This window comes from Doryrhamphus excisus, chromosome 1 (genome assembly GCF_030265055.1).
Source record: "Doryrhamphus excisus isolate RoL2022-K1 chromosome 1, RoL_Dexc_1.0, whole genome shotgun sequence".
Classification (NCBI taxonomy): domain Eukaryota; kingdom Metazoa; phylum Chordata; class Actinopteri; order Syngnathiformes; family Syngnathidae; genus Doryrhamphus; species Doryrhamphus excisus.
This window is the reverse complement of record NC_080466.1, coordinates 33,659,775-33,684,288: the sequence shown is the minus strand read 5'-3', so window position 1 is coordinate 33,684,288 and position 24,514 is coordinate 33,659,775. Positions and strand designations below refer to the sequence as shown.

Below are 24,514 nucleotides of genomic sequence, written 5' to 3'. Positions count from 1 at the left end.
TTGTAAATATGAGGCATCAGTAATACTGTCTACTCTATATTACTGTTGTTGATGTTAGGCTTGCTCAGCTATTAGCTAACTGTCATTAGCAAACTGTAGCTAGCTAATGTTAGCTACAGTAGAGGCAATGAGCGCTAAATACCTATAAATATGACTACAAATCATTCAAAATACAAAGACAAAACCACAAATTTGCTAGCAATATGTAATAGGAGTATAAATACCAAAAAAAACATAAAGATCACCTCAGAGTTCTTGAGCTGCAGTCTTTGCTGACCTCAAATCTCCATGGCGACCATTGAACTGTTCACCACTTTATTCCACAAAAACAGATGTATGGTGGCACCCCTAAATAATCATGTATTGGAAAAATATTTTCTATGTGTTGTTTCTACATATATTGGAACACTTTTAGTACCCAGCCATATCAAAATTCAATAATTGTGTTTTTTGATGCACCCTAGTACACATAGTACATGTACATACATAGTACATGCTTACAGTAGAATCTATGAGTATTTCAGTGTCAGTGCGGCAATGGATGAAACATGTGTCTTCCTGTCTCAACAGGAAGCAGAGGAGCATCCACAAGTTTGTCAGCAGCGAAGCAGCAGGAGTCAGCCGGCTGAGCAACCTCGCGGCGCCGCCATCTGGAACTTATCGAGGTCGATGTAGCACCAGAGGGGCGGGCCCAGGAGAGGAAGCCAAGTGTAGAAATCAATGACATGAATTTCCTCTCCAGGGTGAGAATCAAAGTTGCTACGGGACCCGAGTGCCTTTTCGAGGTTGTCTGATTGAATCCAAAGTGCTAAGTCAACATTCCTCAATCTTTTGCACTCTTACTGTGCCCAAACACACCCGTCAATCAAGCTATGTGGACCAACGCCGACATACACACAGCCAACAGAAGATAATATTACACTGGGTTTTTATGAATGACAACAATAATCACGTGTGATTGCTTTACCTCATGCAAAAGCTCATTTCCTGTACTTTTCTTGACACAATAGTCATTGTCTTCGCTTGCATTGCATTCAATTGAGCGTCCAACAAACAAGCGCTCATATGGCCACTGCTTACATCACATTACATGACACTGTTTCCCCTAGTTTGACAGCTTTGCGGAAGCACAAGCAAACCCCAATACAGGAGGTCAGGAGTACAAGTTCTGGTCATACGGAGTAAGTGGACTTTTAGTGCTTATACCGTATTTTCCGGACTATAAGTCCCACTATTTTTCATAGGTTGGCTGTTCCTGCGACTTATACTCCAGAGCGACTTATAAATTCATTCATTTTCTGCCGCTTTTTCCTCACGAGGGTCGCGGGGGTGCTGGAGCCTATCCCAGCTGTCTTGGGGCAAGAGGCGGGGTACACCTTGGACTGGTGGCCAGCCAATCACAGGGCACATATAGACAAACAACCATTCACACTCACATTCATACCTATGGACAATTTGGAGTGGCCAATTAACCTAGCATGTTTTTGGAATGTGGGAGGAAACCGGAGTACCCGGAGAAAACCAAGGCATGCAGTCAGGGTGGAATTGAACCCTGGTCTCCTAGATGTGAGGTCTGCGGGTTAACCACTCGACCGCCGTGCCGCCCAGTGGGTGGAGAGGCGCGGCGCGCCGGCCCTACCCGGGCTGGGACCGGGCTGACGTGGAGGGCGACGTTACGGCGGAGGGTTTCCCCGCACCAGCCGGCTTATAAATGAATATATATAAATATAAAATTTCACAGACAGCCACAAGAGGGCACTCTAGACTTCCGCACTGATATGTCCTACTTCTTAACAATATTTAAACAGTAGACCGTTAGCTTACAAAGACAACTGACAGCAGGGAAAAAGTTTGGAGTAAGTGAGAAACTTGTTACGGACTGACGTAAAGCCGAGGCTACGCTTACTGCCATGAAAAAAACAAAACTTACTGTACTTAAAACTGTTTATGTTACATAAACAATGGAAACCTTTTCTGTTCATGTTTATTTTTGGTGTAGCTGAATAACCATTGTGTTAGCACATCTTACACCTATTCAGCCTGTTCTCTATTCTTTTATTGTTACAACTTGCCTTCCAAGCGGACGTAATGTCTGTTTTGGTCAAGTAGTTTGGAAAATAAATTACCCGCAAAAAATACGACTTATACTCCAGTGCGACTTATGTATGTTTTTTTCTACCTAATTATGCATTTTTGGCCTTGTGCGACTTATACTCCGGAGCGACTTAAAGTCCAGAAAATACGGTATATCTAAATACAGCTAAATGAACACCTACACTACTGCTCAAAAGTTTGGGATCACTTGCAAATGTCTGTTTTCCAAAGAAAAACCTTTTCATGCATTTCACAAACATTTATATCCATTTCACAAACAATGAAAATGAATGACATGATTTTCAAAGAAAGATGTACATTTTTGCATAGAGGCCTACTGTCAACAACTGTCTGCATCAATCTCCTGGTATGGCTGCTAATCCAAGTTCATCATTTTATAAGGCTAATAGATGATTAGAAAAGCCATGTAAAAAATCTCTTACCATGCTGTTAACTACGCCCTTCAGAGAGCAGCACAAACTGGGTCTAACAAGGACAGAAAAACGCTGCACAACTGTGCAAGAAGACAAATATGTGAGAGTGTGTAGTTTAAGACAAAGACGCCTCACAGGTCGTCACCTGGCAGCTGCACTAAATAGTAGCCGTCAAACACCAGTGTCAGTATCAACAGTGAAGCGGCCACTTCAGGACTTCAGACTTCATGGCAGGATTGCCAAGAAAAAGCCAGATCTCAGACTGGACAAAAACATTTCCAAGTCATCCCAAACTTTGGAGCGGTAGTGTAAGTCACTCACGCTGACGTATAGAAAACAGTGATAAAAGATTAAAAACAAGAATCAAATGAAAAGGTAGTACAAAAAAAAATAAAAATTCCTCACATTTACACACCAGAAGGAGATTTCAACAAGGAGAGAACCAAGCTGCTCAGGTACCACTGTCCTTTTCATAGGAGCAGATCCTTTCACGTTCAAGGATACCATTGGACAGCTAAGCCAACCATGCAGCCAATGCGTTTCTACACTTTTCTGGGTATGCCTCAAATTTTTCCACCCTATTTTCCGTTGTGTGCACATATTACTTCTTTTGTCTATTTGCACATTATTAATAATTGATAGCAGTGCATCATAAATACAAAATGTGGTAACACAAAATGTGTAAACACTGCATTGCATAACTTGAAACGTATGTTTGCTGGTGTCCACATTACAGTAAGAAGATTATTTCATGTCAACAAGCTTTGATGTGCCGTCACAGTACTACTGCTGATGAAAAAGACATGAAGATGTGAACATGGACAACAACTCGGCAATGGATGTTCAATCACTGAATGTCTCAAGCGTCTTTCTGTGGACCAACCTTGGGCTTGGTGGTGTTGTCCTCATTCACAATGGTCCACTCTTCTCCGTCCAAGCTGTGGCCCACCTTGAACTTCTTCATGAAGATGTTCTTGTCCCGGTGCTTCCCGCCCTGAATAACTATGCCGCTTACCATCTTGTCCTGGCCCAGGTCCACCTGGAAGGTCCAGCAGGTTTACTAACAATTTGTGATTGAGGTTGCAAACAGATACAAGTATTTATAGACATATTTATGTCTCATTAAATATTTAATGATCATAATTAAGAATAATAGTAATATTTATGTCTCATTAAATAAATCAAGGACCATGTTGCAAAATAAGCAGGTATGGTATTAGATAGATAGAAAGATAGATAGATAGATAGATAGATAGATAGATAGATAGATAGATAGATAGATAGATAGATAGATAGATAGATAGATAGATAGATAGATAGATAGATAGATAGAAGCTAGCTAGCTAGCTAACTAGCTAGATGGATAGATAGAAGCTAGCTAGCTAGTTAGAAGATAGATAGATAGATAGATAGATAGATAGACAGACAGACAGACAGACAGACAGACAGACAGACAGACAGAGACAGACAGACAGACAGACAGACAGACAGACAGACAGACAGACAGACAGACAGACAGACAGACAGACAGACAGACAGACAGACAGACAGACAGACAGACAGACAGACAGACAGACAGACAGACAGATAGATAGATAGATAGATAGATAGATAGATAGATAGATAGATAGATAGATAGATAGATAGATAGATAGATAGATAGACTGAGCTAAAATGAGGGAATCACCTGCAGCCATTCGTTCTTAAAGGGCTGTTTGACCTGCTGGCCCGTCCATCCCGACCTCCCTGTGAGCAAACGGGCATTTTCAGCCACCCAGCCTCGGTCGACGTAAGACGAGGCGCTGATCTGAGCATCAGAAATCTGACCGGACACCATCCCAAGCATTCCAGAACACGGATAATCTGGACAGAGACAGCAAGGAAACGACATACAAGGTGAACAACATACGATCAAGCAATATACAGTATTCCTATTAATAGGTTATTTTTTAATCTACCTGTATAGCCTGTATTCATTTGTGTATCATGCATGTTTTTTTACTCCAATATGAATTATTTATTCATATAGGAGCTTAAGCAGCCCAGATTTCCCTCTGCCCGGCGACTTCCAACACACATTGATGGAATACGGGGTGGGATTAAATAAGATATGCTTCTTGGACATGTTGAATTGTGTACATGTAATCATGTGATGCGACTTGTTAAGCATATCTGAAACAAATAAAACCACAACCATGTTTGGAAAAAGATGCTTGGCGAGCTCCATTTAGTCTCGTCATCGAGTCATGAACCAGTTTGCAAGCACGTGCACACATTTTACTGGAGGGATGAGAAGTCAATAAGCGGCGAGTATCGGAATCACTGGAACATGTTGTGAGTTGAAAGCGTCGTCTCAAGGGTGTTTGACACCGACAGACTCGCTGGCTGTTGCAGGCGATGCCGCATGCGACCTGGAGGCTGCGATACAATCTGTTCGTCAGTGTGGCTCGACTTCTTTCCAGAAAAACAAATAGTTTTATGTGTGTGTTAGTGTGTGTGGATTTGACTTTTAATGACGGAAGTAAACTGATGATTCTTTCACAAAACAATTGCAAGACAGTTTAAAGTTGTTGTTTGCACCCACCATAATCATAATCTTTTTATGCTACTACAGGCTGTCCTCATGTTATGGTTCATGTTACAACTTTTAGTAGTTACATACTGACGCGTAAATAAAAAGAAGAAGCGTTACGTGTGCACAGTTGGAGACTACATATACTAGAAGAACACGTAGTCGCATGCCGCCACACTGAGGAAGTACACATCACTTTTGTGGTTTCTGCCTCTGCCTACCTGATGTTCTGCAGCCGTAGACCTCAAAGCGCATGCAGATGCCTTGCTCCCAGGTCATGGGCCGGATGCGGACATAGCGAGCCAGCGTCTGTTTGGGTAGGAAGGTGCGACCCTCATCAGTTGGGTTGCGGTTTCCTGCAAAGATCTGCAAAGAGCGATGATAAGGAGGCATTAATTTATGATGATAAGGAGGCGGGACTTTTGTCTTGGATGTTTGGTAATAAAAGATGACCTTCTGCCTGGAGCCCTCCTTCACTGTCACCCAGTCTTCTCCATTAGAGCTCAGGTCCACCTTGTAGGAGCGGACAAAGTAGTGCTTTTTGGTCTCTTTGGAGATGGCGCCTTGTGTGCCAATGGCTGTGATGAACCTCAGGAAGCCCAAGTCCACCTGGAGACCACAACAACAACGTATTGACTTTTATTCATTCATTTTCTACCGCTTATCCTCACGAGGGTCGCGGAGTGCTGGAGCCTATCCTAGCTATTGAGTGCATCTCATAATCAGTTCCCAGTTCCACATGTCCAAAAGGAGTAGGAAGAAGCAAGGCTTATTAAATCCTACCCCTCCATCTGGTACTTTTACAATCTGTTACAGATAATAATAACTGTTACAGATAATAACTGTTACATTTGTTCACTTCCTGCTTTCATAATGTAATTTAAGTTCATTAATTCATTTTCTACCGCATATCCTCACGAGGGTCGCACGGGGTGCTGGAGCCTATCCCAGCTGTCTTTGGGCGAGAGGTGGGGTAAACCCTAGACTGGTGGCCAGCCAATCACAGGGCACATATAGACAAACAACCATTCACACTCACATTCATACCTATGGACAATTTGGAGTGGCCAATTACCTTAGCATGTTTTTGGAATGTGGGAGGAAACCGGAGTATCCGGAGAAAACCCACGCATGCACGGGGAGAACATGCAAACTCCACACAGAGATGGCCGAGGGTGGAATTGAACCCTGGTCTCCTAGCTATGATGTCTGCGCGCTAACCACTCGATCGCCGTGCCACCCTTAAAAATATGTTGTTATTTAATTATTTATTCATTTTTTATTATTTTTATTTATTTATTTTGTCCCGTACCGAAGTGGGAGGTGATATGAGCATCCAATGCCATAATGGGTACCATAGTAAGTGTCAATATAGTGATATATATAGCACATCATGACTGGTTCAAGACTCTTCATCCTTGTATTTAGCAAACATCAATTCATTTCACAATCATTTCAGCTTCTGTTGGGGCCACGGTGGGACACCTATAACTTTTTTTATCGAGCTTTCAAATGTACCATAAAAAGACAGGAGAGGTTGTCGGTGCAGACGCCCTCATGGAACACTGTATGAAAACTCCAACTTGAACGTCAACATTATCATCCCTGGAAAGGCTCCATCTTTAATACCATATTGTATTTCAGCTCATTACACTGTTGACATTCTATGTGTATTCATACTGAATGTTTTCCTGAAAGACCCTTATAACATGTGTGTGTGTGTGTGTGTGTCAATGTCACACACACTTACACACGCACACGAGGAATGTGTGTGACATCACAACACTTCCACTGTATGTGCATGTGTGGGAACCAACTCTCCAGCAATTTAACGGCTGTCTGCACGCATCACTAATGACTAGTGCGTGACCTCTGGGATGTGTGTGTGTGTTGTTGTGTATGAATTTTGTGTGCAGGCCAAGTTGCAAACTAAGAGCTTGTGTTACACCGACAGGATACTTTATTAGGTTGTGAGTAAAAAAAAAAAAGACCATTTATTTTAACAACTACATAACACATCACTCATCAAGTGTTTTTTTGTGTGTGTGTGTGTGAGACACTGAAACATCCTCATCGCACTCTTTTGTTGTTCACTTTCCTAACCTGATAAAAAAGAGCAGAATAACAAACAGCAAATGCACTGCAAAAAGCCGCAAAACAAAATATTGTGGCATTTTCTGGACGTTCCTCATAGATAGGCCGATATTATAGGCCGATATTGGCATCAAAATGAAATATCGGTTCATATTGCTACTGGTTTTTCTGCTGATAATCATGTAGGTGTGCCAGTGCTGATCTCCTGCTTCACACAGCAACAAGCTGGCCAGCTCAGTTTGTTCGCAGTTTGTAAATATTTCCAGTTATCATCTTTGAAATCATGCACAATTCACAATTTTAGCCAATTATTTGACATTCCACTCACATTCATACCTATGGACAATTTGGAGTCGCCAATTAACCTAGCATGCAACACTTACAACACATTCATTCATTAATTCATTCATTTTCTACCACTTTTTCCTCACAAGGGTCGCAGGGGTGCTGGAGCCTATCCCAGCTGTCTTTGGGCAAGAGGCGGGGTACACCCTGGACTGGTGGCCAGCCAATCACAGGGCACATATAGACAAACAACCATTCATACTCACATTCATACCTATGGACAATTTGGAGTGGCCAATTAACCTAGCATGTTTTTGGAATGTGGGAGGAAACCGGAGTACCCGGAGAAAACCCACGCATGCATGGGGAGAACATACAAACTCCACACAGAGATGGCCGAGGGTGGGATTGAACCCTGTCTCCAAGCTGTGAGGTCTGACACTTTACTGAAATTCCACATTTTGGTTACTGCAATTCTACTACATCTTGTTACTGTATAGGTTATTGTTTCTGATACATATATTTACACTTATTTTCAACAGCACCTGCCAATTTTATATTTAGATTCTTATTCCTTGTTAAATTTTCATCCTTTTCCTTATTCTTATTTTTACTTTCTACAAAATGCACCATGGAGTTGCACTCAAATTTCTTGTTACTGTATAGATTATTGTTTTTATGTACATACATATATTGTATTTTCTGGACTATAAGTCACTCTGGAGTATAAGTCGCACAAGGCCAAAAATGCATAGGCAGAAAAAAACATACATAAGTCGCACTGGAGTATGAGTCGCATTTTTTGCGGGTAATTTATTTTAACTACTTGACCAAAACAGACATTACGTCCGCTTGGAAGGCAGGTTGTAACAATAAAAGAATAGAGAACAGGCTGAATAGGTGTAAGATATGCTAACACAATGGTTATTCAGCTACACCAAAAATAAACATGAACACAAAAGGTGTCCAGTGTTTATGGAACATAAACACTTTTTTCATTTATAGTGCGACTTAAAGTGTGATTTAAAGTGCGACTTATAGTGCGACTTATAGTCCGGAAAATACGGTATATCAGAAAGGCAGGAAGTGAACAAATGTAACAGTTGGTGATTGTAAAAGTACCAGATGGAGGGGTAAGATTTAATAAGCTTTGCTTCTTCCTACTCCTTTTGGACATGTGGAACTGGGAACTGATTATGGGATGCACTCAATTGGAATCTGATGCATGTTCAAATGAAATTAAACCATTACCATTACCAAAAATTACCGTATTTTCTGGACTATAAGCTATTCAGCTACACCAAAAATAAACATGAACACAAAAGGTGTCCAGTGTTTATGTAACATAAACACTTTTTTCATTTATAAGTCGCTCTGGAGTATAAGTCGCAGGAACAGCCAACCCATGAAAGATTAAAATCCTTTGCCTTGTGCTGCTGAAATGGATTCACGCATTTAACAGCAAGATTTCCTTCTTCCGGTGTCTTATTTCCATATTTCCACTTCATGATAATGAGAGACACGATCCTCAAAAACTTATTTCATGCACTTTACTGACAAAAATGGCAGAATTCAAACAAGTTTTCCCTCTTCAAATAAATCCCTGGCAAAGAGAAATGACTGGGTTTACAACGACTCCAGGCTAAATCGTTTTTTTTTTTCTTCTTTTAAACCACATGGAATGAAAATGTGATCTTAGAAGGCTGACAGATACGCTGGAGATGGAAAACCCTATTAAAGAGATACTTATCATCAAAGAGTGCCAGCGATAGCAGAACGTATTAAATATATGTGTGCATGTGTAAAATGCTACAACTTATCTAAAATGAGAAATATTTCACAGGGTCGGGAACACACACTCACGTCGGTCTTATCGCTCTATACTCTATTTTCTCCAACAGTGTTTACGCTTCAGGTGAAACTCATCCATCCCATGACTTTATGGAAGTACCGCATTGGAGTATTTTTGTTTTTTTGTGTGTAATTAGTTTGTCGTCCTTATACAATAGAAACGGGAGGAAGAAAAATGTTGCTCAGACATGTTTTCAGAGACGTAAAGAATGTATTCATGCTGTTATCTGATTGATATCCAATAATATTCAAGGCTGCGATATCGGAATAGGTTTAAAAAAAAACTGTATTGGGACATTGCTAACTAAAATCTCCATCAGATTCCTGGGCATGCAGCTCTACACTGACCTCTCTTGGACAGCCAACACCACAGTGGCAGCGAAGAGGGTGCTCAGGAGGAACAACCTGGAGGAGAAGCTGCTGGTGATGTTCTACAGAGCTACCATGGAGAGCATCCTGGCGTACTGCATCAAAGCATGGTACGCAGGGTGATCAGAAGATCACTGGCTGCTCTCTGCCCGCCTTGGAGGACATCGCCTCGCCACCTCAACAAAGCTGCCAGCATCATCAAGGATGCATCCCACCCCGGCAACCACCTGTTTGACCGGCTACCCTCAGGCAGGCGGTGCAGGTCACACAAAACCCGGACAAACAGACTCAGGGACAGCTTCTTTCCCAAAGCCATCACTGCAATGAACAATCATAAATGAACAGTACTTATTTTTGTACTACTAAAACACACACCTCACTGTTATGTACAATAAGCTTCAAACGTGCAATACTGGACTTATGTGCAATAGGATTCATTCATTCAAGTGAAACTCAGGTACAATATGTGCAGTACTACATTTTGTTTACTGAAATTCCACATTTTGGTTACTGCAATTCTACTACATCTTGTTACTGTATAGGTTATTATTTTTGATGTACATATATTTTATTTTCTGGACTATAAGTCACTCCGGAGTAGGGATCGACCGATATGTTTTTTTTGGGGCCGATGCTGATACCGATTTTTTTCCATCACCCTTAGCCGATGGCCAATTTTGCTTGGGCCGATATCTGTGGCCGATACTGCTTTTGATCCCGCAATTTACATGAAAAAATGACCATAATAACAAATATTCCAGGTCTCAAGTTTAAACAAATATTTATTGAAATGTAAACACTGAACACAGTTCACACAGAAAAGGAATACTGAAATTCCACATTTTGGTTTCTGCAATTCTACTATACATCTTGTTACTGTATAGGTTATTGTTTTTTACTGCAATTCTCGTTTTGTTACTGTATAGGTTATTGTTTTTGATGTTGTACATATATTTACACGGCGGCACGGCGGTCAAGTGGTTAGCGCGCAGACCTCACAGCTAGGAGACCAGAGTTCAATTCCACCCTCGGCCATCTCTGTGTGGAGTTTGCATGTTCTCCCCGTGCATGCGTGGGTTTTCTCCGGGTACTCCGGTTTCCTCCCACATTCCAAAAACATGCTAGGTTAATTGGCCACTCCAAATTGTCCATAGGTATGAATGTGAGTGTGAATGGCTGTTTGTCTATATGTGCCCTGTGATTGGCTGGCCACCAGTCCAGGGTGTACCCCGCCTCTCGCCCCAAGACAGCTGGGATAGGCTCCAGCACCCCCCGCGACCTTCGTGAGGATAAGCGGTAGAAAATGAATGAATGAATATATTTACAATACAATATTTATAAGTCGCTCTGGAGTATAAGTCACAGGAACAGCCAACCTATGAAAAAAAGTGCAACTTATAGTCCGGAAAATACAGTAATTACACTTATTCTGAACAGCACCTGCTACTTTTGTATTTATATTCTTATTCCTTGTTTTATTTTTATTTTTTTCCTTATTCTTATTTTTACTTTCTACAAAATGCACCATGAAGTTACACTCAAATTTCGTTGTATGCAATACAATGACAATAAAGGCGATTCTGATTCTGAAAACCTGACAGATGCAGGTGTTTTGATGGCTTCCTAGGTTGTACAACGAAATATAGTCAAACAGTTTTGAACCCCCCAGTTTTCGTATTTGCATTTTTGGCAAAAATGTGAGAATTCTTTCTTGGTTTTTGTACACCGTCTTGGTTTTCATCCAATATTACACAGACTTATACAGACTAACTTATACAGACTATAATACAGACTAGCCCAATTGGCCTGTATTGTTTTCTTCCACAGAATCGAGTCCCAAACAAAGCACCCTAGGGGTTGCTGACTCACTGTCCGTGCATTTTTTTCAATTGATTGTGACGGCTAAGTAAGCCAGCAATTTGATCAAGAAGGCGAGAAACACGATGGAATTCAAGAAGGGATTCAAAACAAAGTACAGAGATGGCGACCGCCCCCAGACGATTTCACCAACATAAGTTCCATCCTGGTGAAGAAAGCAAAAATGAAGGAAGCTAATGCAAAAGAATGCAAAAGATGGAAGATGTGGAGAAGTTGTTGTTGGTGTGGATCCCCTCCGCCCTCCTGCCCCCCTTCTTCCTACTCCTTATCATCTTTCCAACAAGAGTCTTCAATAAAGGTAAAAGCCATGTCGTTTAGCATTATTCTGCATTGTTTCCTACATGTAAAATTATAATTATTCTCTATAAAATTGGATTTACATGATTTCCTATGGGAAATATAGGATAAAATCGGGGGCGTAACTTAAACTGTATTATGGAAAGCAGGAAGTGAACAAATGTAACAGTTAGTGATTGGCTGGCCACCAGTCCAGGGTGTACCGCGCCTCTCGCCCGAAGACAGCTGGGATGGGCTCCAGCACCCCCCGCGACCCTCGTGAGGAAAAGCGGTAGAAAATGAATGAATGAACTTAAATCATATTATGAAAGCAGGAAGTGAACAAATGTAACAGTTGGAGGGGTAGGATTTAATAAGCTTTGCTTCTTCCTACTCCTTTTGGACATGTGGAACTGGGAACTGATTATGGGATGCACTCAATTGTAATCTGATGCATGTTCCAATGAAATTAAACCATTACCATTACCATTATCATTACCAAATCTTTGCCTGTTTATTTATTTACTGAATCATTTGTTTTTTTAAGGAGTCAGGGTAATTTGGAATGCCTGAATTATAAACACACAGTGATACTTTTACTGTGATTTACTTGGCATTGTTGGAGCTGTGTACTTAACTATTTATACCACAATGACACAGTAGTTCATTCCTATTGTGTTAAAGCACTAGTGAGCCAAACTGTGGCAGCTCCCACTCAATTGATTTTGTGTTTGTGTCAAGTATCCATGAAAAAAAAAATGGAGAAGTTTAGACGAATCGGTTGCATCACTGTTGACACCAATAGACCACACAAAGCAAATGTCTAATGCACAATTCATGACAACAATCAATGCATCACACAATACGGGTATGTATGAAGGTATGTTCAGGATACTGGACTACAACTTACTACACAAATGTTTAACCACATATAAAAAAGCTTACTTAATGTTAATAGGTAACAGTCTACAATGGCAGCAAATGGTAACTGCCATATTAAAAATGACATGTGACGTCAAAACAGAATTAAAGGAAATACATTCAGGTATTTCCTAAATCTCGTCATAATCCACGACATGAAGTCGCTCTCCTCTCCCCTCCTGTCAGTGTCACCCGCTGCGTGCTCCCCAGCCACCCTGCTGCAGCAGGACTGGTGCGTAATGTCATCACCATGGTTACCGTTCCGACCGCAGTGAAAACTCTGCTGCATTTAAATTGTACAAATGCCTGGAGAAATGTAGCTTCCGTGTAGACTATTGGGTTATTTGATCAGTGTATTGGTCTGTGTATTGGGGCATTGGTCCCACACAGTACATCCCTGACACCCTCTGCTGTTTAATCCAACAACTTGCTTGCCAACTCCAGTCACAAATCATCACAAACCTTAACAATACAGGTATTTACCTCTTTTTGGTCAGGATTTTTTTCTTTTATTATTAGGTTTAGGTATCCACCATCAATGAAAAAATGTTCCTAACACTATGTCTACACTAATGTCTGCCCGCCTTTTAGTGCTCTTTTCATTTTTTCCTTGGTTCTACTGTCACCATCCATGGCAAACATACATTGGTTATAGAAAGCGGCTTGGGTAATACCAAGTATTTAGTGGGTGGGTGGGTGGGTGGGGGATTACATTACCAGATGATTAAACACACAGGAAGTGAACAAATGTAACAGTTACTGATTGTAAAAGTACCAGATGGAGGGGTAATGGTAATGGCAATTGTAATGGTAATGGTAATGGTTTAATTTCATTTGAACATGCATCAGATTACAATTGAGTGCATCCCATAATCAGTTCACAGTTCCACATGTCCAAAAGGAGTAGGAAGAAGCAAATCCTACCCCTCCATCTGGTACTTTTACAATCACTAACTGTTACATTTGTTCACTTCCTGCTTTCTATAATACAGTTTAAGGTTGTTGTTTTTTTTTAATAATGCACCTCATACCGAATTACGAGGTGATATGACCATACAATGACATAATGGGTACCATAGTAACTGTCAATATAGTGATTTGGTAGGATTTAATAAGCTTTGCATCTTCCTACTCCTTTTGGACATGTGGAACTGTGAACTGATTATGTGATGCACTCAATTGGAATGGATTAAACAATTACCATACTACATGACCCCCATACCCCCCATGCAAATTACCTGCTTGGGTACCAGTGTATTAGGTCATTTGAGTCCAGTCCAGTTTTTTGAACCACAACTCAAACACAATGTCTGAGTCCCGTTCATGAATTTTCTGGATACAGTCACCTTTGTTAGCTTCATATTATTTCAGTGATTGTTGTGATGCCTCCTTTTTGGTGTAAGAGTACCAACACAAATGCATCATTGGGCTATACTGACGCACTTAGAATCGCCCAAAGTTGGCGCTAAGTGAGGGTGATGATGTTGCCCAAAAAGGAACATCTTCCTCATGGCGCCAGCTGCTGTGGTCATTAGCATTAGCGTGTAGGTCAAAGCTACATTCTCCCAGTGACTGAGGCTAATTGATCTTCCATCTTCTGAACAGTTAAAAGACTTGGCAGCGTCTCCATGCACGTACACATGCTAAGAAGCGCAGGAAGAGGGCGGGACTCGCTAGCGGTGTGGCTAAATGGGATTGAAAGAGGAAAAAAAAACAATGGCACTTCCTGCCAAAACAGGATGCTGTCTCTTGGGTGATAGGGAAAGAAAGAGCTTCAGCTTGGAGGTTCTCACAAGACGTTTCACAGTCTGGACGACCTGATATGAACAATGTGCAGGCGGAAAATGCGCGGCTGGAGCAGCTTTACAGCTAAACTGCTAACAAGCTCGACAGCATCCGATGCCACAACCTCTTAGCACCTTCACATCCCCTCTCTGGACACAACATTAGGTATGCCTAGACTGTAAATATCATACAGCAGCTTTCAGTATTCATTCATTCATTCATTTTCTACCGTTTTTTTCGCGGGGGTGCTGGAGCCTATCCCAGCTGTCTTCGGGCAAGAGGCGGGGTACACCCTGGACTGGTGGCCAGCCAGCCAATCACAGGGCACATATAGACAAACAGCCATTCACACTCACATTCATACCTATGGACAATTTGGAGTAGCTAATTAACCTAGCATGTTTTTGGAATGTGGGAGGAAACCGGAGTACACGGAGAAAACCCACGCATGCACGGGGAGAACATGCAAACTCCACACGAAGATGCCTGAGCGGGGAATGAAACCCGGGTCTTGTAGCTGTGTGGCCTGAATGCTAACCACTCATCCTATGTGCAACCAGGATGACAAGCAGCTAAACCCAAAAAATACTGCAACTTTGTATTTGTTCTTCAATGATTAGAAAATCACATTAAATCAAGATACATGTGCTAGTCACTAAAAATGTGACAATGACAATTTGGAGTGGCCAATTAACCTAGCATGTTTTTGGAATGTGGGAGGAAACCGGAGTACCCGGAGAAAACCCACGCATGCACGGGGAGAACATGCAAACTCCACACAGAGATGGCCGAGGGTGGAATTGAGGTCTGCACGCTAACCACTTGACCGCCGTGCCGCCTGCTTTCAGCATGATGCATAACATTTATACTGCACTCTATAGTACTATATCACAGCATATCATATCAACTCCTGATATATAATAAATAAGACACTTCATAAGGCTCAACAAGACAGGACTGAGCCATTCAACATCCTAATAACAGGAGACGACTGGTTTCAGAGTGATGATCTGTTTGCGTTAAAAATATAGCACAAGAGTAAGACCCGCGACCCAAACCCACATGTTGAGAATCCCTGCCCTGGACCACCTGACCCAATATTGAACGAGCTCTTGTATTAGATCTTGTTAGATCGTACATAGAAGTTGTGCCCACTGATTGTGGGTGTATCCTGTCTGCTGTTTACATCCCTTCCAATCATGGACGCCCGCTGTGGGGGTTCACCACAGGTAGCCAGACCAAAAACGTAGTCTGGGGGATCTTTTGTTTCCCTTTTGTCTGACTTTGACATGCTGGCCCGCTCACAGGCCTGGGATGTATTCTCCAGATGCCGATGTCTTCCTGATGGTGTCAAAGACATCCTGAGGACAAATACTTCTATGTCTATAAATACCTCAAAAGTCAGGAGGGGAAGAAAGCCTTTCCTGGCGCTAAACACTGGAGCTTCTATGCGGGTCTGGGTGTCACACGTTACATCCGTGGTTCCCAATTATATTCTCTCAGGCGCGGAAATATTTTTGAAATACTATTGAGCATTACACACATATGCGCCCCCCCCCATGTCGCAGGCTCAAGTATTGTTTTTCACCTCATGTCCACCAGTCCAGGGTGTACCCCGCCTCTGGCCTGAAGACAGCTGGGATAGGCTCCAGCACTCCCCACGACCCTCGTGAGGATAAGCGGTAGAAAATTATTGAATGACCCATAGGTAGCATCATCAAAAAGATGAAAAAAAGTGACACACTTTGCATTTTGACATCAGAGAAATCAGGGGTGTTTAGGAAGGAAACGCTGATGTGTATGTTAACGCTCTTCCTGTCTTCCTGCTTGAAATGGGATTAGAGCCACAGCCCAAAGAGAGATAATGATCTAAGTGTCACATCGCCTCGGCAACATGGTGAATAGTAACCTTAAAATAGTGTCCATCAAATATGAATGTCTGGAAATGAATAAAAGATATGTTTGTCAGCAAGTGGAGCATGGAAGGATGAACTAAGTCACTAAGTCAGTGAACTAAGTAAATGAAGTTGTAGCTCACTTCGTTGAACAAACGTGGACAAAACACCCCCAGCTGAGAGGGCCCACAACAATTTGGGAGGTTGTGGTTCGGAGGTTATAAATAATAGTGGTGGGCTGAGGATGGTGGGATGCTGTGACCTCAGCCGGAGTTGCCAACAAGGCACCGCTCAAAGAACAGAAGAGCCCAGCTGGACCTGGAGGCTGGAGGTTGTGGTTTGAACCCAATGAATGAAGATCACGTTTGATCTATGCGGCCTTCGCTGAAACAATGTCGGTCATAAAAGCTGTAATTCAGCGTAGCAGCAGGTCAATGAAGCCCACGCATGGTACTCCGTGTTGGCACGCTCACAAGTTCAATTCCAAACAAGTCAGCAATATGAAATGATGTATATGTTCATAACACACACGATGACTCCAACAAAACATTTGAAGGAAGACCTCCTGCTAACTTTATAAACCTTTTAACCTCTTGTGATTGTATGCTGATGTCCCAGGGGGGCGAGTGGCCCAGTAGCCGTGAGAAGTCCCCAGACAGACAATAGAGAGCCGCCGCGACTAATACACTGGTGACACTGCCTTCCTGGCCACTTCCTGCTTCCACCCCCACAGCAAGGAAGTGGGAGCCATTGTGTGGCTTCCTCAATGAGTTCCTGTCCTGCACAATGGGACCAGGTCTCAAACCTGACTTATTCCGAGAGGCCAATTGAACTAAAAAAAATCTGTTGGCACAACCGTTGGTGCAGAGGAGCTAATGATATCAGATGTCAGTAAAAAAGACAAAATCTCTCGATACTAGTATCAACATTTCAACTCTTTCTCCTTTCATGACATCTTTTTTGTGGTTGTTATTATTGTACTGCAAAAAAGGTCAGTAAGGATAATTCATAATGGCGCCTACAGTAGACACACTAACTCCTTATTTCTAAAATCACAAATACTTAAACTTGCTGATATAGTTTGTCTTCAAACAGCTAAAATAATACATAAGGCTAAAAATAAGCAATTAGCTAAAAATGTCATCCAATACTTCTCTACAAGAGAGGAGAAATATGATCTCAGGGAAGAAGTACATTTGAAACACTTCTATGCTAGGACTACGTTATGCTAGCCATGGCATTTCAGTATGTGGAATCAAACTATGGAATGCATTGAGTAAGGACCTCAAACAATGCACAACGATGAGCCAATTCAAGAAACAATACAAGCAGTTGATGTTTGCTCAATACAAGGATGAAGAGTCTTGAACCAGTCATGATGTGCTATATATATCACTATATTGACACTTACTATGGTACCCATTATGTCATTGGATGGTCACCTCGTACTTCGGTACGTGACAAAAAAAATACAAAAAAATTAAAAAAATTAAAAATACAAAAAACATATAATAATAATTATAAAAATTATTTAAAAATGTATACAAATAATTATTATAATAATAATTATATTAGAAAAGCAGGAAGTGAACAAATGTAACAGTTAGTGATTGTAAAAGTACCAGATGGAGGGGGAGGATTTAATAAGCTTTGCTTCTTCCTACTCCTTTTGGACATGTGGAACTGTGAACTGATTATGGGATGCACTCAATTGTAATCTGATGCATGTTCAAATGAAATTAAACCATTACCATTACCATTACCATTACCATTACCATTTTTAAGTAATTGTATTTTAGAATGTACAGTGGGACCCCCCTTGCTGTAGTCAGCTGCATTGAAAAAGTTTAAGACACTAAATGTATGACGTGACACATGTGAGTAAACAGGGTGGAGCATACCTTCAGCGGCAGCTTTAATATAAAAAATGCATGTCAATTTCATGCTCCAACATGCATAGAAATGAAGCAAATGAGTGAACAATGTCCTCACCGCATGTGGGCAAAACCTCTACGGCATGATGGGGTTCAAACTTAGGACGAGCCTGGCAAGACATCAGTCCTTCATTCGGAGCTGCGAGGCACTGACCTGGATCCACTCGCGGACTGTGTCGTCCGAGGGCGTCCATCCGTTCTCCTGGTAGTTGAGGCGGGAGCGCTCAGGCGACCAGTTGGAGTTGTACTGGGAAGACGCGCTGATCTGCTCTGAGGAAATCTCGCCAGACTCCATACCCAGAGGCTCCATGCAGAAGAAGTCTGGCAGACAGAGTCAGCACATTTTAGAACAACAAAGGTGCAGACCTTGGCCGGGGCTTAAACATTTCATAGTTGGGGTGCGACTACGGCTTTGCTACGGTACTGCTCTGTTGCGATTGGTCAGGGTTCAACAGATACAAACATTGGCTTTGGTTGGTACACTCCAGTTTTCGTTGGAAAGTCTTGCCTAAATTTGCCTTGGTTTTCATACACTGTTTCGGTTTTTGTTCAGTATTGCACATACCAAACTAGTCAGTTTGCCCTGTACTGTATGGTGTGTTGCAACAAAAAACACTCAATACATTGCCAACTTTGCATTTTTTAATCGAAAATACTGAATTTAATCTCACCAGGATGTATTTGTTCTTAATATGTGTGCCTGGACCTAGGGAGGATAAACGGCATAAAAGATGGCTGGCTGGATGGATGGATGAATGGACGTGTGTCTGGAACAAATTCATAAAATTGAATTTTTATTAAAAACATTTTTTTTTAAATACAGAAAAAATATATTTTTTTAAAAATATTTTAAAATATGATAGGCTGGCGACCAGTCCCGGGTGTACCCCGCCTCTCGCCCAAAGACAGCTGGGATAGGCTCCAGCACCCCCGTGACCCTCGTGAGGAAAAAGCGGTAGAAAATGAATGAATGAATGAATGAATGAATGAATTTTTATTAAAAAACATTTTTTTTTAAATACAGAAAAAAAAATTATTTTAAAAAATATTTTTAAATACGATAGGCTGGCAACCAGTCCAGGGTGTACCCCGCCTCTCGCCCAAAAACAGCTGGGATAGGCTCCAGCACCCCCGCGACCCTCGTGAGGAAAAAGCGGTAGAAAATGAATGAATGAATGAATGAATGAATTTTTATTAAAAACATTTTTTTTAAATACAGAAAAAAAAATTATTTTAAAAAATATTTTAAAATACGATAGGCTGGCAACCAGTCCAGGGTGTACCCCGCCTCTCGCCCAAAGACAGTAGGGATAGGCTCCAGCACCCCCGCGACCCTCGTGAGGAAAAAGCGGTAGAAAATGAATGAATGAATGAATGAATATTTATTAATTTTTTTTAATACAGAAAAAATGTATTTTAAAAAATATTTTAAAATATGATAGGCTGGCGACCAGTCCAGGGTGTACCCCGCCTCTCGCCCAAAGACAGTAGGGATAGGCTCCAGCACCCCCGTGACCCTTGTGAGGAAAAAGCGGTAGAAAATGAATGAATGAATGAATGAATATTTATTTACATTTTTTTTTAATACAGAAAAAATGTATTTTAAAAAATATTTTAAAATATGATAGGCTGGCGACCAGTCCAGGGTGTACCCCGCCTCTTGCCCAAAGACAGCTGGGATAGGCTCCAGCATCCCTGCGACCCTCGTGAGGAAAAAGCGGTAGAAAATGAATGAATGAATGAATGAATTTTTATTTATTTATTTTTTTAAATACAGAAAAAAATGAATGAATGAATTTTAAACTTTTGTAACTTTTGTACATGTGGACTTCAAATTGTACTATGTATTGTAATTGTAATATATTCATGTCCAAATAAAATGATACCATTAAAAGTGACCTCAGTTTTTAGAATGTTCCGGTTTTCATCTTTTGGGAACAATTTAAGAATGAATACTCAGGTACCGCTGTGCATCCATTCATTTTCTATTCCACTTTCCCTCACTAGGGTCATGGGAATATGCTGGAGCCTATCCCAGCTGACTTTGGGCAAGAGGCAGGGTATACCCTGGACTGGTCACCACTGTGTATATTGTGAAAATAAGGTAGGGCCCCTTTAAGAACATCAGTGCTAAATATTAACAAATGTGGAGGTCATTGTTGTGGGTCAATGGCTTCAGTCAACCCCTCCACTCCACCCATCTGCCAGGAAGTCAGTGTGTGTGTGTGTGTGTTCACCAAAGAAATGATGCAACCACAAGCAAATGAGGAAGAAAGATGTCTTGCTCATCAAATCTTCCATGAAAACACTTTGTGAGTAATGAGCCAGAAAGCCCCGTGTCAGTAAGTTGTCTTGAACATTCTAACACGATCACTTTTCTTGTCATTTGTGCAGTAGAAACAAGCAAACAAGCACATTTTTCATTGTGAGGCCTTAAATCTCAAATACGTCACATTTATCCCTCCTAAAGTTACCACAGGGTCGTGACCTCTGCATAGCAGCATTCCAAAGGAGTGCGGTTGGGGTTGAAAGTGTACCGGCCGGATGCGACCGCGGGCGAGATGACAAATTGTTGTGGCTTGTCCGTAAGCCCGTCAGAAAAACAACAAGTAAGTCGTCATGTCAGGTTGGAGATGAATGAGACGTTTAAGTGTTGCTAATGTTCCTCTAAGCACACAGGACGGGAGGACGGGGGGCGCATACAAGGTCAGGTATCCCTTACGTTGTACAAACAAAGCAGACAAGATGGATGTGTTACTTTCACTTATACATCAACCTAACACCGGCGGTGGCAAACCTTTAGTGGTTAAGTCAACATGAAGTTGCATTAGACCAGGGGTCACCAACCTTTTTGAGGCCGAGGGCTACTTTGTGAGCACGGATAGTATGAAGGGCTACATGACCTGTTTGCGGTGAACTTCCAAAATGACAAAACTGCACGGATCACTTTTTAGTAATGAGAACAAAAGGAATAGTAGTAGTAACACTATGTGAAGCGACTGCTCACATATCAATGTTCATTATTTTCCACAATAATGGTAACAAAAAACATATTTTTTAACAAGAAACATTGATTTATGTGCTCACATATTTGAAAGTCAGAGGGAACACCTTTCTGTGATTTTTTCACCTGCCTAGTGAAAAAAGTCCTTAGTTTGTCCAAAGCTGCCTTTAACAAACGGGCCTTTTCCGTCCTTAATGCGCTGCCGGGTGGGTAGCTCGCATTCAAGCTTTCGTGACAAGTTTTGAAGTGTCTCTCCACATTGTGCCGCTTTGGTATTGCAACAGTCGTCCCGCAAATAAGACACATACATTTTTCCTCAAAATACGTAAAGAAAAATTCTTCCTCCCAATCATTGTGGAAAATGTAAGTCCTTTTTCGCTTTTCTGCCATGTTTTTGGGGGCTAAACTGCACGAGTAAGCTAACACCGCTGCACTATATCGGAAAAGCGGTGCGCGGACGCGTGCACACACATGAACTTTGACTTGAGGTAAGAGTTCGTTATAAAATATTTTTGTTTTAATTTTTGATGTTATAAGATGATTAAAAAAATACATTAATGTAAGCAATTCTGATTCAAAATTTAAAGCACAAAATAACAATGATAATTTGTGACCTGTGCTATTTTTAGAAGATGCCTCACGGTTGCCTTAAGTGGTCCACGTGGGCGCATGGGCACAGTGTTGGTGACCCCTGCATTACACCATAATGTATAATCTGAAATCTATTTCTTTTGTCTGGTAGTATACAAAACAGTACTTTCTATCTTTAATGTCAAATGGCTTTGGTTGTAACAATATGTAAAAAATATCAAAAAAATGAAAGATGTGTAGCCCCTTCATTATGTTATTATTTTGAGTTCAAAATCGGAAAGCAATGCAACTGATTGGTGCCTCATCGCCACGTAGCTGCTCACCTTCCTCCATGTGTCCAGGGGGGAGGCTCCTTTCTCGGATGGTGTAATTGGCAGAGAAGCCCTCTCTGGTGATGGCGTTGTCAGTGGTAATGGTCATGGACAGGATGCCCGTGTAGGAGATCACGCGGCCCGGCGACGTCTGGCCACAATAGCGACCGATGTGAGGACCCACTGTCGAGGGAGGTGCAGAAAATGTAAGTTGTGCAATTTAGAAACTCTGACAAAAAGGTTTAAGATTACATCATTTTTCAACCAATACTGGTTTTAATCAATCGCCTGTACAAATAAAGCATATAATCTTCACAATTATTATTATTAAGCTGCATAAAGATTGTCTTGTGACCATGTGAGCTAAAGGCAGTTTGCATCACTCCAGGTGTTCGAATGGGGGCAAATATTTCAATATGGCCACATAGACACCCAGTATATTTGGATAATGTTTGGCAGCTGAGTAATAGTGAATAATAGTGCATGACACAGTAATGACTTGCTCCTATTTCGGAAGTGTGCATGGTGTGTTCCATGAAATCGTTGAAAACAAGGCAATCAAACAGTGATGAAAGCTTGTCTTCCGCATCAGACATAATAAAGGAAGCAGATGAAAATAGTGCTTCTAATGCTAAGAGTCCATAGTTGGTGCCAGTTCATGCCAATGCAATTTGCAGTGTCGCCTAGTGTCGCCAATAAGGTGCCTAGTGGCGTGCAGTGGCTCAAACTACCTCCCAACTGGCTCGTGGTGGCCCGTAATTGAGTTTGGCGGCAAGAAAGTACAAAATGTTTAAAATCTTCGGCGTGCCACTTGCATCAAGCAATCGGCGCAAAGTGTCCACCAAGTGGAATCAAATGTTGCAAACAATCCGCCTATTGGAATCCACTGGAATGTAATGGCACGAGCCATTCCATGAAAGAGTTCCATGAAAGGCAATCAAACAGTGACGAAAGCTTGCCTTCCGCGTCAGACATAATAAAGGAAGCAGATGAAAATAGTGCTTCTAATGCTAAAGAGTCCACTGGGCCGGTGTCAGTTGGTGCCAGTTCGCGCCAGTGCAATTTGCTGTGGCACCTAGTGACGCCAATAAGGCGCCTAGTGGCGTGCAGTGGCTCAAACTGCCTCCCAACTGGCTCGTGGTGGCCCTGTAATGTCGGCAAAAATTGAGTTTGGCGGCAAGAAAGTTCAAAATGTTTAAAATGTTCGGCGTGCCACTTGTATCAAGCAATCGGCGCAAAGTGTTCACCAAGTGGAACCAAATGTTGCGAACAATCCGCCTATTGGAATCCACTGGAATGTAATGGCGCAAGCCAAGTTTCGCCAATGATGCTAGGAGTCCACTGGGCTGGCGCCAGTTGGTGCCAGTTCTCACCAAAGATCATGTGATTGGCGCATAGTGGCTCGCTGTGGTGCAGCACATAATCTTTGGCACAAACTGGCACCGACTGGCGCGGGCCAAGTTGCGCCAATGATGCTAGGAGTCCACTGGGCTGGCGCCAGTTGGTGCCAGTTCGCACCAAAGATCATGTGATTGCCGCGCAGTGGCTCGCTGTGGTGCCGCACATAATCTTTGGCGCAAACTGGCACCAACTGGCGCCAGCCCAGTGGACTCCTAGCATAACATACCTACGGTATCTGTTTTTGCACAAAGTTAGTCTGCATGAATACATCGTGGTTCCTGTCCTTCATTGTTTCACTGTGCTGTTTTTCCAGGGGCGTATGACAATTAATTTGATGTAAACAACACAATGTTATCTAATAACGCAATGTTGTTTACACGGTTAAATGACTTCCCAGTAGCCTGCAGTTGATGTGGGTGGTCCATATTTGCTACCAGATTGTATCACTCTATCAGCGCTATCACCAGTTTATTTCTAGCACGAACATACACACACCAAGGTGGCTTGAAAAACAACAACTTGACATTATTTGTATAAATTTGTGCTCGGTAGCAGCTGTGGGCACCCCCTCATGTAGTCAGAATGGTACACTCTTGATCACATGACATTTTGAGTCATGATTTGATGGCTGGATTGGGATGGATAGTCAAATCTGACTCATCCCAATCAAATAGTCGAATAGTCGACTATCTAAGGCACCCCAAACTATATTCTAGGGGACTCCTCCCAATCAAATCGTCGAATAGTCGGCTATTTAAGGCACCCCCAACTATATTCTAGGGGACTCCTCCCAATCAAATCGTCGAATAGTCGACTATC

General features: G+C 41.9%; 1 protein-coding gene across 1 annotated transcript in view; it reads right to left on the bottom strand.

The window, feature by feature from the left end:
• LOC131125806 (neuropilin-1a-like) overlaps positions 1-24,514 on the bottom strand; it is a 62,778-nt gene that overhangs the window by 16,161 nt on the left and 22,103 nt on the right. The window contains exons 5-10 of the mRNA XM_058067692.1: positions 22,307-22,477; positions 18,543-18,709; positions 5,554-5,709; positions 5,322-5,466; positions 4,216-4,391; positions 3,412-3,567 (exon numbers count right to left, since the gene is read on the bottom strand). Of these exons, the coding sequence (XP_057923675.1) occupies positions 3,412-3,567; positions 4,216-4,391; positions 5,322-5,466; positions 5,554-5,709; positions 18,543-18,709; positions 22,307-22,477 (971 nt within the window). The remainder of the gene's footprint in view (positions 1-3,411; positions 3,568-4,215; positions 4,392-5,321; positions 5,467-5,553; positions 5,710-18,542; positions 18,710-22,306; positions 22,478-24,514) is intronic.